Raw genomic sequence first — 12,531 nt, 5'->3', positions numbered from 1 at the left:
TGCACCTTCTTTTTTATCAGTCTGAATTTTCGGACTTGGTGGTTACCTCAATCTAAATTAACCAACCACTCTAAACTTTCTCCACCATTTCACTCCGTTAGGTGTAACTACTATATACATTTAACATACGAGGGTTATTCTGAATAGACTTTTGAAAAGTTTAGTGTTTCTATCATTTTTTTTTTGCTACTTCTGATGGACTTCTCTTAAACTTTTTATGATTTATGCTAAAAAAAATACCTGTTTCTGTAGAGGTAACAAGCTATTGTATGGTTTAAATGACTCAGTCTTGCTGAGTATTTTGAAATTTTTTATTAGAATCTGCAGGACAAGTCCCAAGTTTTATTTATTGCAATAAAGTTAACAGAATGTTTTGGCATTTGACATAGTAATTATATTCTAAGCAAACATAGTAAAGAATTCTACTTGGATATGGTTCTGTTTATTGTATATACTAAAAAATTGCTCATGCTGTGTTGAGTAGATGCAACTGAAGATGACATGCTTGCGAGGACCTTTAGCAGAGGGAGCTACCAGGATAGTTTAAGGTAAGCTCAAGCCATGGGGCAGATTTCAAGCTTTCCAAACATTCTGAGGAGTCCTCTGTAGTCCTAATCCTCAGAGAATATCTCAGGTACAACAAGGAAACTCTGAGTAGACTGCCAGGTCTTGTCAAATATGAACATGCAAGTGATCCTTGGTTGCTATATTGACATTTCTCTCCCCAATTCATGGTTTTTTTGTTTAGCTTCTCATCTTATTGGGGATAAGGGTTACAATGGAGATGCTTTATGGTTAAAATTGTTGTGTATTGAGCTTAGAAAGGGGACTTCTTCTAAAAAAAAAAAATCTGTGTTTAGTGTTCCTCTGCTCCAAGCTAACTGTGGTGTGAAACACTGTCTTACATGAAGGTCAAATTCATGCCTTTAGCTCTACTCTTTAATCTACTGAGCTGCAACTGAATTACAAACACTTCTGCTCCCAGAGTAACCCATCTGAAGTCAAATCATTCCATAACTAGATGAAGTAAGAAACGTAATTTTTTAGCACTTAAAAATAATTTTCCTAAATAAGAGCTATTTATTTTTCCCTGGATCAATATAAACCTGTTTACTTTCAAAATATATTTTTGGAGTATGCTATTAGTGAGGCTACACACTTTAGTCTTTCATCCTGGTTTAAGAGTTTCAATAAAACTGCTCCTCTGATGTTACAAGTCTGTATTAAGAAGAATTCTGCCCAGGAGGGTTTGTCTATATTTATAACTGTTATTCAAGATTTTTTTTTCTTAAGTCAGGAGATTTTTAAAAGGCAATGAGATGGTAGCAATATCTCTATGATTGCCCTTTCCATTTCTAGGACATTTAATGCAAGGCTGTGCAAAGTCTCAGAGATAAGACTTGCTCATTCAAGATGGATAATTTATTCATTGAAAAGTTGTTAAAGAGCCTTAAAACATTCAGCTAACAATTCCAAGTAGTTCAAACGCAGATTTATTCATTTAAATATTCAAAGAATAGCTCACAAAAAGTAGTGTATTTATTTTCAGATGTAGATAAATACTTCAGGCCCTAGTATATCTTTTCCTTATCAATTTGAATTTTCAGACTTGGGTTTTCCTATCTTTCTTCTTGAGAACAAGTTTATTCAAACAAATTTTAAGAAGTGCTAGTTTGACTGAATTTACTGAATTTGGCAAATAACAAAGCAATAGCTTCACATTACTCTGTCATGTAAAAGGTATAAAACAATGTTATAGGCACCTGGTAGTAAGTTTGGTCATGCTTTTCTGATTCGATACTAAATTTAAATCATTCAAGTCATTAGAATCACAACCTGAAAATATCAACTAACTTCTTAAACCCAGAGAATGACTAGGCATCTCTTTTGGTCACCAGGTTAAAGGTTGCAAAGTGGACATGTTTCTTATGATCAGGCCAACAAGAAAATAAATATTTTCTTAACTCTTCAGACAAACAAAATTCTACTCACGTTAAGTAGTTTATTTGCAGATTATTATTAGAACTAGTTAACCATTTTAATGTGAACATTAATTTGGTTATAATTTCTCACAAATGTTACATTTTGGTGATTAGGATGAGAAATCCAGAAATACGATCTACACACAGAAAGTAGCTATTAACCTCCTGCAGAGAAAGATTTGTACATTTGAGTATGAAAGTCTGTTAACATATCTCATTGTATATGCTGACAGATTTTTCTTGTTGTCGTTAAAAGATGACTAAATGAAGTGTTCATATGTATCTCGTTTCTTTGGTTTCAGTTTTTCTGATGGCTAAGTTCCTTTTCAGCAATATATTTTAAATTCAAGAACAATTTAATACATAACGGCCACAAATTTCCTAAATAATAATGTTGAGAAAGAGAGTATTTATTCCCCCAAGTTAGTTGTTTTTATTTGCAGTGAGAAGTGGCACACAGCTTCAGAGAAGGGGAGGGACAGATGTTGTCAGTTTCTGAAAAGGGATGGTGTTTCTGGTAGATGAGAGAGGTAAACCTGCCTAGCACATGCACTGCCCATGGCCTCATGACAGCCTAGGCTAGACAGCTCGAATGATCTGGAGAATGGTGAAAGAGAGAGACTTAAAAAATATAAAGTAGATATCCAAGGGGCCAAGGACATAGGTCTTCCCATACTCAGAACTGGAAGGTAATCAGTTATATGTTGATGGCCTCTCCTGCTCCAGAAACTCCTACCTTGGCATCCATTGCTCTGCATTTGCTTTTTAGGTCCTTGACCTTAAGTCTCCTCCTATCATGCACCTTGTTCTCACCAGCTGACACAAGCCTATTCTGCACACCTTCTGGAGAAGACATCCTGACCTCTGTTACTTAACTGGGAGAAATGACTTCATTGCTGTGTAGTTTCAGGCTAGGTGGGAGGGAGTCTCTGGAGGTGTCCCAGAAGTTTGGTGGCAGGGAGTAGCGTTGAGGAGTGGTTTAATGCCTGGTCATAATGAGTCTTGGCAAGAGTCTGAATGTGCAAGAGCAAGGAAGAGGGAGGGCTTGAGGTAATTGCATGGTGTTGAACCTGGGTGACTAAGAGGATGGAAGTGCCATTAACATAAAATGGGAACAAATTGGAGCAACTCAGTTGATACATTACTGCCTTCTCTGGAAGGCTGGATGAGCATATAGTAGGCAGGCACCACCTTGATATTTGTTTTGGTGTAATTTCACTTGGATGCAAAATGGTAGAGAAAGATATGTGAATGGATTCATCTAGATGGCACTAAAACAGTTGATGCAGGTCTCCTAATCACTCACATCTCTCTCTTTACACCATTTACTTCAGGTGATTCTTTCTAAAACACAGTCTTCAGCATTGCCTCTTAACCATTAAGACTGTTTACAAATGACTGAAAACCTAACCCAACTTGGATTTACCTTTAGAGAGACAGAATCAGCTCATATAACTAAATATTCCAAAGATGCTTTGGCTTCAGGCAAGGCTAGAGCTTCAGTGATATGTCCAAGCTAGAAAATAGTTTCTCTCTCTTCCTTTCTCAGCTCTACTATTTCACTGTTGGCTTCATTTTTCAGAAAGCTTCTTTTTTTGAAGGTCTCAACATAATTGTCAACAGCTCCCAGCACTAAATACTTTAAGATTAACCTAGAGGAGAATGGGGGCCTCCTTCCCAGGAGTCTGGGGGAGGGAAGAGGAGGGTGGAGTCTGAACCAATCACTTCCCATGCTTGTCATGTACTCAGTATATTCAGCAAGCAACCCTGTCCTCCCCTGTCTCCATGCTTATGTTTATACGTTCTCTCAGTCAGAAATGCTCTTTTCTATAGTCTACAAATCCCCATATCCTACCTTAGCCATCTCATCCATGAATCTTGCCTTGGTAACACCTGCCATACATTTCTTTTTCCTTTGACTTTCCATACTCTTTATTCAAACCTGCCTAATAGCACTTACCACATTCTTCTTTACATTAGGGTGTGGTACAGGCCTCTTCTATAAGGTTTAAATTTTTTGAAGGAGAAATCTGTTATTGGCTAGTCTTTGTGTCCCCAACATCACCTGGCATTGGTTTGTATGTTGTAGATGCCCAATAAGCTTCTGTTGAATTAATGAATAAATGAATGAACACATTGAGCTAAATTATATTTCAACAAGATACTCATTCATGCATGTCTGGGGGTAGTATATAGCCTGGAGAAAATCTCATCAGAGGCCCTATTTCCTCATATCATTTGTAACCATGCTAAAGTGAACACATCAGGTATGAGAGAAAGAGATCAAGACCACAATCTAAGCCAGAAGGAAGGTAAAGGAAATAGACTGTTGCCAAGGCAGCAATTAGCAGAACCATGTGGGTTTGGAAAGTGTTTGAGCCTTAGGTGGTTTTTTGATGAACTGGTAGGACAACTTTGCTCCCTTTCTCTTTCTCCCTCCCTGACTGCACTCTGAATCTGGGTCCAATGCTTGCAAGAGTTTAGGGCCCAGAGCAATCAACCTGATTAGCTCTGCCCTAAGATTAGCTCTGTCAAACCTAACCTGCAAGCTCCCTTTCCTGGTTACCATGTGACCTACCAAACATTTCTATTTATTTGACATATGAAATGTAAACTTGGACACCAGTTGATCCTGCTCCAATCTGGCCACAGTCTACACTGTTTCATCTTTCTGTTCATTTACAGGGCTTCCATCCGGCAACGCTCCAAGTCTCAGCTTTCTTACCTGGTGCACGAACCTCCATTAGCTGTTGTAGATCATAAGTCTACCTATGAAGAAGATAGAAAGGTCAGGCACCAACTGCTTATGGGGGGGAATGGAAGAAGTCTCTCCTGGGGACTGTTGGGTACCCTTTAAGCCTGAGAATATGAGTTTTCTGGGTATATATCTAGCAGTGTTTCAAGTCAGACTAAAAGACAGAACATTAAGACCTAATGAAAACTCTAAATTTTACACAATATTTTTAATGCAGATTAGTTAATTGATATTTTTAAGAATACAAGGTAATGAAAACTGGACTTCCGAGGGTTGTCTTAGACAAACTATTCTAACAAACACAGAATGTGTGAATTATAGATATTTAGCAGATTATTTGCTCATATGTAGAAATCCTTTTATAAAAGTTGTTAAGAATACCTGAAAACTTTTTTCTCAAATTTTAAAATTTCTTTCTTAAATTACAATAATTTTGGCAAAAATACCTTGATCAACAAAAGTGTTTGAATGGGCTAGCCCTTATTACAAGTTATCAAAATATTTGAATTAATGGAGGCCAATTAGGTTTCACAGACATTTGTTGATTTCATACAATTTTATAATGGTTTTAAGATACATTTAAAATAATACTATCAATTTTAACATAATTCAAGGTAGCATAAAATTAAAGAGCTAGGAAAGCAAACAACATGTATAGCAATATACAATTTCTTCCTAAGGATGCAGGTGTCCTGCTGTTGTAGACATTGTCTAATTTTCACATAAACAGACCACCCATTCTCCTCCAAGCCTTTCCTCATTACTGCACGTTACGTGTCAGCCCTGATACTTTTACGTTCATTCCCCTACCACCCTTCATTAGAAAATTTTCATGGCAATTTTCTTATTGAGCCTTAATCAAAGTCATGTTGACTTATCCCCTTTCTAAATTATAAGCCTCTGAAAGTTAGTGATACATCTTATTTGTGTTTGAATCAACTTGGTTACCTAACCCAGTGCCTTGCACTTAGTAAGGCATCAGGAGATTTTAAAAATTAGAATGAAAACATGAATTTCTACAATAAAATAAAACCCCAACTGCAAGATTTATCAAAGCAAATAAGTCAGAGAATTTTTAAATTACAAGCACATCCATTATGCATGATATAATTTCAAATTGTCTTAAATAAAATTCCAACACGTGAATCCACTAGGCAGTAATTACAAACATTGATTCATAATGGACAAATTTGGAATAAAGTAGAGTACTCTTTATGACCGTATGAAAATGACAAGGGAGTGATTGGGTTCTCTTTTGTTTTTAATGTCTTAATACTGAATAAACAGAGGTCTCAATTTCTAACACAGGCTTTAAATAAATTCCATAGAAGACTTTTTCTCAAGAGCAGCAGGATGAATCACAGTGAGAGAAAACACATTTAGCAAGCATAGTTTCTTACTGCATCCTGCCACTAAAGACTCAACCTCTCTTCTAGTTCTAGAAATAGCTATTTCATTGAGTCCATGGTGCTGTCCCAGATAACTGTAAGATGTATTATATAAGAGCAGGAGTTTAATAGAGCTTCAGGGGAGAAAGAACCAAACACTACATTGACATTTCTATTGAACCATAACAATACCAATCATATTTAATTTTTGCATTTTAATTTTTTCTAGTTTCTGGGTAGATATTTGACAATAAAAGTAAAAGTAAGAAAGGATGGAAAGAAGGGAGGGAGGGAAGGAAAATCTGACTTTTTCATTGTTGTTGTTCAAGCTGGTAGAGGACCTAGCGTAGGTGTAGGGGACCATCAGATTCCCTGGACATCTGGAGATCAGATTCCCATAGAGTTCTCTTGATGCAGGAACAATTCAGGAGGGAACCATTTAACTAAAAGGAAATCTAAATCTAATATACGGGCTAGTTTTACAGAGATTAAAATGTTTCATATTATGTTCTACTAGTCAGCATTATACATTTAGAATAGAACAATTAAACTCAGTTATATGTAGGCCAGCATACGTTTTAAAAGATGTGACTTTACGTTCTCTCTAGTTAAGGGAGATAGAAAGGAAGAAGAGAGAAAAAATGATAGGAGAGCCAATGTGATTATACTAAAGCTCCAAGGGGAAAAGGTCTCATATTAATACCACTGGTTTGTATGATAATTTTGTTAGTCCTTTAGGTTTAAAAAATTAATGATTTTTGAAAAGAAAATAATGGAAAAGGGTTAATAAAATTTGACTTATGAAATTTCTAATCTCAAGTAACATTATATGGTAAAATGTTGCTCTGTTTTGGTATTTTAAAGTATTTTAATACTTAACTAAATTCCACAAGCCCAAGCATTGGTGAAATCCTTTCTTTTTCTCATGTTGATGGAAAAGGCCTAACCTTACTTTCTGTAGATTGGGAAATACTCTCTTACGGTGCTAAAGGTCGATTCACACAAAGGAGTTATCGCCACCTTGTGGTCTTGTGGAGTATTGACTCTAAAACTTAGAACCATTTCCTGAGAAGTCTGTGCTTTCACCCAAAGTCTCATGGTTAGTTGGTGACAGAGATGAGACTATACCCATTTATCCTTGCTCTCCAAGCAGTACTCTTAGCTCCTGTAAATGGGGTCAGATGTTAGTTACAATGTTGACAACATTAAGTTTAGGATTAGGGAAACCCACAGGCTAAAGGTTTTAGTCTCTAATATTTAGGCAATCTCTTTCGGTGAAACTAAAACACAAGGCAGAACATGTATGAGATCAAGTCAGGATCAAATATTAGACACCCATAACTGCATCACAGATAACTTATGTGATAGGATTTAGGCATTGGTTAAGATAAGACAGAGATGGGACCCATAAAAATGGCTATCAGTATTAGTTCATTTGAAAAATCTCTGCTCCTTTGTCATAGTTACCACTTTTTATCATCAAATCTTAAAGTTATTATTAGGGCAGGGAACCTCTACTGAATGGAAGGCAGAAATTAGTGTAACAAAGTATAGAAAGCAAGACCTAAGATTTAAGTCGGAGGTTATTTTTCCTCTGGCCTACACAGAAGATGTAAGAAAGGAAACTGAGAAAAGCCCAGTGTCTAGCATTGAACTATGAATGCATCATAGTACATGAGCAATTTTAAATAAATCTCTTGTTGCATGTATGCAGCATGGACATAAAAGTTTCATTCATTCTTTTATCCCACAAACATCGATTGTACACTGTGAAGTGCCAGGTATCACATCGGGGATGCAAAAATGAACAAGAGCTATTGTTACTCTCCCTACTATGCAGCTGCTGACAGGCATTTCTTTACATATGATTTTTTTAAAAGTGCTGTGCAACCTGCCAGTGCTACAATAGAGGTACAAGGAAAGACATATAAATTTTATAATTTTACCTGTCTGTGAGATTTGTTGTTAATTTATAATCTTCTCTTTATGTTTAATTTTGCAAAATCAGAGAGAAAAATATTTCTTTACAGAATGACTTTAATTATTTTTTGTATTGTTTTCTTTTATTCCTCTCCTGTTCTTTTAGTAGAGATATCAAATAAAATGCAATCAAAAGTCCAATATTTAGGGACAGGTTTTCTAGTTTTTGCATCATTCAAGCTGGACAGTTGCATTTTTTCGGGGGGGTCAAACTTTAAAGTCAAACTTTTAGTATAGAGGAACCAAATAAAATTATTTTAATTAATTTGTATTTCTTGTTAGTGTCTCTTGGAATGAAAACCACTAGACAAGAATTACTTTGTATTGCTTTGAAATGTCCTAAGTGTTGTTGTTTAGAGTTAAGGATAACTTCAGGTATCAGAAGGTTGGGAAAATTTCTATCATGTCAGGCTGTGGGTGGACCATCCTGTGGGGCAATGGTTCCAGAAAATGCTGGTATTTAATGTCACAAGGAAGCTGGCAGAATTTAGTGAGTGCTAATAGTCTTCACAAGTTCCAAAGCCTACCCTTTGATGGTACATACAGCACAGCTGACACATCTAAAACATACATTATAGAATCCTAGCCATTTAGTGGTGAGAGGAGCCTTGGAGTTCTCACATACTGAACTTTGGTTACCAGAATTACCTGATGAGTATTTTTTAAGACAGAGATTCACAGTTAGGCCTACTAAACTGGAATTCTCGTGACAGGATACAGGAATCTGGTTTTTTAATCATCAACCCACATGAATCTGAGAGCATCCAGATCTGGATACCAACCACTCTCCGGAACAGAGAAGGGGTGAAATATTTTGCTCTATTGCAAGCATTCAGTTAGTCTCACACAATTTCATGATGCTGGCAGAATACATGAGCATCCTGAATCACAGTGTTCATATTCGGGGTTTTTTTTTTGGAGATGCAGTCTTGCTCTGTCACACGAGTACCCTGAACCAGAGACAAAGGACTTTATTACTCATAGCAATAGCAGTAGCCAGTTTTCAGCATTTGCACTGGCTCCCCAACCCAACCCCCAGTTCCCACAAGGCAATGCAAAGAGGGCCAGATGATACCAACAAATGAAGCGAGTGTTTTAAACGAGAGGAAACCTGGGCTTGAGGAGCCTGACTCTTTCATAATGGGCAGATGGGGGCAGTAAGGTTTGCACTTCGCTTGGGATGAAGACACCTTCTTTGTCCTCCAAAACTGTTTGCTATACAAATACCCTTGAAAAAATAACCTGAATGAAGGTAATCAATGCCTCTGTTCACAAGATGTGCAAAAACATGGGAGACTCAGAGAGATTGTTTCCCCGGAATTACTTAGTCCAAGTCTCTCGTTTTAAGGATGAAATAACTGAGGTCCAGAGAGCTAGAGCACTTAGTAATACACTTTACGGGTGGCCACGTTGGGCTTTTCCAAGAGCTCCATTTTTTCTATGCCTATTACACTCATGCTTTCCCGGGTACCCTTCTTCCTTTCTGGCATAGGTTGCCTAGAGCTAGTAAGCTGTCACAGGTGAAACAATTGAACAGAAGGACCTGTTGCATGAGTGAGCAGTAATGACAAAGTACAAATGGTGAGAGCAGGCCAAGAGAGAACTTGAAGTGGAGGTAGTACCAAATTCATCACCAGTCCAAGTTGCCTTCCCTCATTTTACTTGACTTGCAACCGTAATGAAATGGACATGACACCAGACTTTCATTTAAAATGAATGTGGTCTTTGACTTTGTAAGCAAAGGGAAAATTTTTGAAGATCCTTGCTGTTGTCTATCCCTGCCATCCTGCTCCCTAAAAGATAAATTACTGTGTTAATGAAAGAGAGCACTAATTAAACTTTATAGTCGATTTGCTGTATATATTTTTGGTAAATGTTAATAGAAAAGCTTTTAAAAATCAATACAAATCTATATAAGCTACCTAAAATCCTTTCTCAAAGTGGGTAATAAATTTAACAAATTAATGAATTAATTACGCTTAAGACCAAACTTGAGTAGTATCCACAGCAAGGAAAAACGATGGCCAAAAAGACAACGGAGGTCCATGTATAATATTTGCCTTTGAGAAGATAAAAAATTGCTAGCTCTGACTTGAATGGCAACTAAAGAGAAATGCTGATTAATGTCCACTCTGTGTGAAGAAAATGTGCAATTTAGAAATCCAAATGCAGTACTACTTACCTCTGGGTACTAATTAAGGAAAACCTTACTGACAACATCTCAATGATAACTGTTGACACCACTTAATATATTTTAAAAATTATTTTGTCTTATTTCATATATACTGGCCTACCTTAGAGCTTTAGCCAGTTACTATATTATAGAAACTTGACATTTATTTTAAAAAATTGAAAATTTCACCGGTCCTCACAGGTATAAATACAACCGTAGCAAAGGTTTTCTTTTTTTAATGGGAGTAATTTTTCTCCAAGATCCAACATATTTATTACTCTCTGAGAGTTAATACACATGTAATCATGAAATAAGAACCATAAACTCACCTTCAAATGCGTATTCCCTCAGTTCAGTTTTTATTCAAGCCACAGCAATAGTTTTGTTCAAAACGATTCCTCAAAAAATAAAAAACCGCCATATCCCATAGACATTTGAGGTCACTCATAACTAATCGAACTATGACTCTTAAATCTGTGAATGCCAAAGGATCTGCTGCAAAATGTCTTGAGTACATTTAGATGATTAATATAACCGTGTCTCTGCTCAAGGACAAGGACATTCCTGTGCAGGAAGAAGTTGAACCTGCCCCAGTTAGGAGGATTCTGAAATTCAATGCTCCAGAATGGCCCTACATGCTGGTAGGGTCTGTGGGTGCAGCTGTGAACGGGACAGTCACACCCTTGTATGCCTTTTTATTCAGCCAGATTCTTGGGGTAAGTACACAGCTGGACTAGCTTTCTTCTTCTCATACCTTTTATTTTATTATTTTGATAAGTCCGCTCTTTGTTTTCATGTATTTAGCTCTTTTCTGTTAGTTCATTTTTCTCATCTCTAAAGAATGAAAAATTTCCTAAGCCTCCATCACACAGAGGGTAAGAAGGCAAAGCTGAGAACTCTCATTTGGACTGGCAGGGCACTCAGACACTCATTGTGCCTATAAAAAAGAAAATGGTACTGCCACTGAAAATTTTGTGTTAGAAGTGGGCAATTTTTCTAGTAATGTATATCAAACCTAATCAAAATGCAAAGTGGATTCACTGAATAATACAAAAGGCTTTTAGGGAAATTTTGATCTTCCTGAACAGCAGAGGTACAAAGTTTGACTTATATAGCAGGTGTTAGTGTTTGATGTATAATTCTCCACGGATTGCACTATTGAAATAGTAATGTGGATAGGAAGCAGAAAAAGAAAGACAGAAGTAAAATAAGGCATGGTTGAAAACTAAGCTTATTCCAATTTTTCACTTCCTAGAATTTCTTATGTTCTCTATCTGACTTGATTGCTGTAATCATCATAATAACTATGAACATGTATCAGGCAATATCTAAGCATTTTATGTACAATAGTTCATTTAAGTTTACTAACAACCATCTAAGGTAGGTATTCTTGTTATTCCTATTTTACAAAGGAGCAAACCAAGGCACAGAGAGCTTAGGCTAGCAAGTGGTGGAGTTGGGATTCAAATCCAGCCAGTGTAACTGTAGAGCCAGGTTCTAGTAAAATCTTGTCATTGCAAGATTAGTTATCAAAATTTGATCATGGAAACAGTACTGAAAGACAGCTGACTAGATGCAGGTAGTATGTGCCTTCTCCATGAAGAGGAATCAGAATAGTAGGTAGATACTTACATATGGAACAGATTATCTGGGCTAGAACATTAGGATTCATCAAACAAGGGATGGGAAGCACCAGAAATAAGAAAGGAGAGGATCTAAGGCAGCTTACCCAGTTGGGGACTGCCTGAGAGCCACAAGAGGCTTTTGGATATGGGCAAACAGTAAGAGAGAAACATCCAGGGATCCAAAATGGGCTTTTACAATCTTGGCTATGGGATAAATCCTTGACCCACTAGGGCCTTTTCCCTGACATGAAGAGCTGCCTAAAGATTCCATGGAGATGTTACTCCAAAAGGGAAACCCACACAGAATCACACAGGCATCCAATCCTGGAGCAGCCTCTGTCAGGCATCATTTTGAGGGCCTAGATACCAGGAATATACAAACATGCACTGCCTCTGCACTGCTCCAAGGAGAGAGAGGGGAGACTAGATAATCCTATCACCCCTGGGAGGATCCCTGCCACGCTGTTGTGGTCTACTGTTGAGACTGAGTCATGAACAGACTCAGAGTAGTATCATACAAAGATCACACTACTGCATGAACCCAAAATCAAAGCCAAAGTATTTTTTAAAAATCTCCCCTACAAAAGCAAATTCAAAAATTGGAACAAGCAACTGATACATCAGATAT

At 37.0% G+C, this 12,531-nt stretch overlaps 1 protein-coding gene across 1 annotated transcript in view; it reads left to right on the top strand.

The window, feature by feature from the left end:
• Window positions 1-12,531, top strand: part of ABCB11 (ATP binding cassette subfamily B member 11) — a 162,560-nt gene that overhangs the window by 108,829 nt on the left and 41,200 nt on the right. The window contains exons 18-20 of the mRNA XM_019022771.4: window positions 485-548; window positions 4,668-4,770; window positions 10,830-10,994. Of these exons, the coding sequence (XP_018878316.3) occupies window positions 485-548; window positions 4,668-4,770; window positions 10,830-10,994 (332 nt within the window). The remainder of the gene's footprint in view (window positions 1-484; window positions 549-4,667; window positions 4,771-10,829; window positions 10,995-12,531) is intronic.

The sequence above is a fragment of the Gorilla gorilla genome, chromosome 11 (assembly GCF_029281585.2).
Source record: "Gorilla gorilla gorilla isolate KB3781 chromosome 11, NHGRI_mGorGor1-v2.1_pri, whole genome shotgun sequence".
Taxonomy (NCBI): Eukaryota; Metazoa; Chordata; class Mammalia; order Primates; family Hominidae; genus Gorilla; species Gorilla gorilla.
The sequence above is the reverse complement of the archived record's forward strand: the minus strand, read 5'-3'. Positions and strand labels throughout refer to the sequence as shown.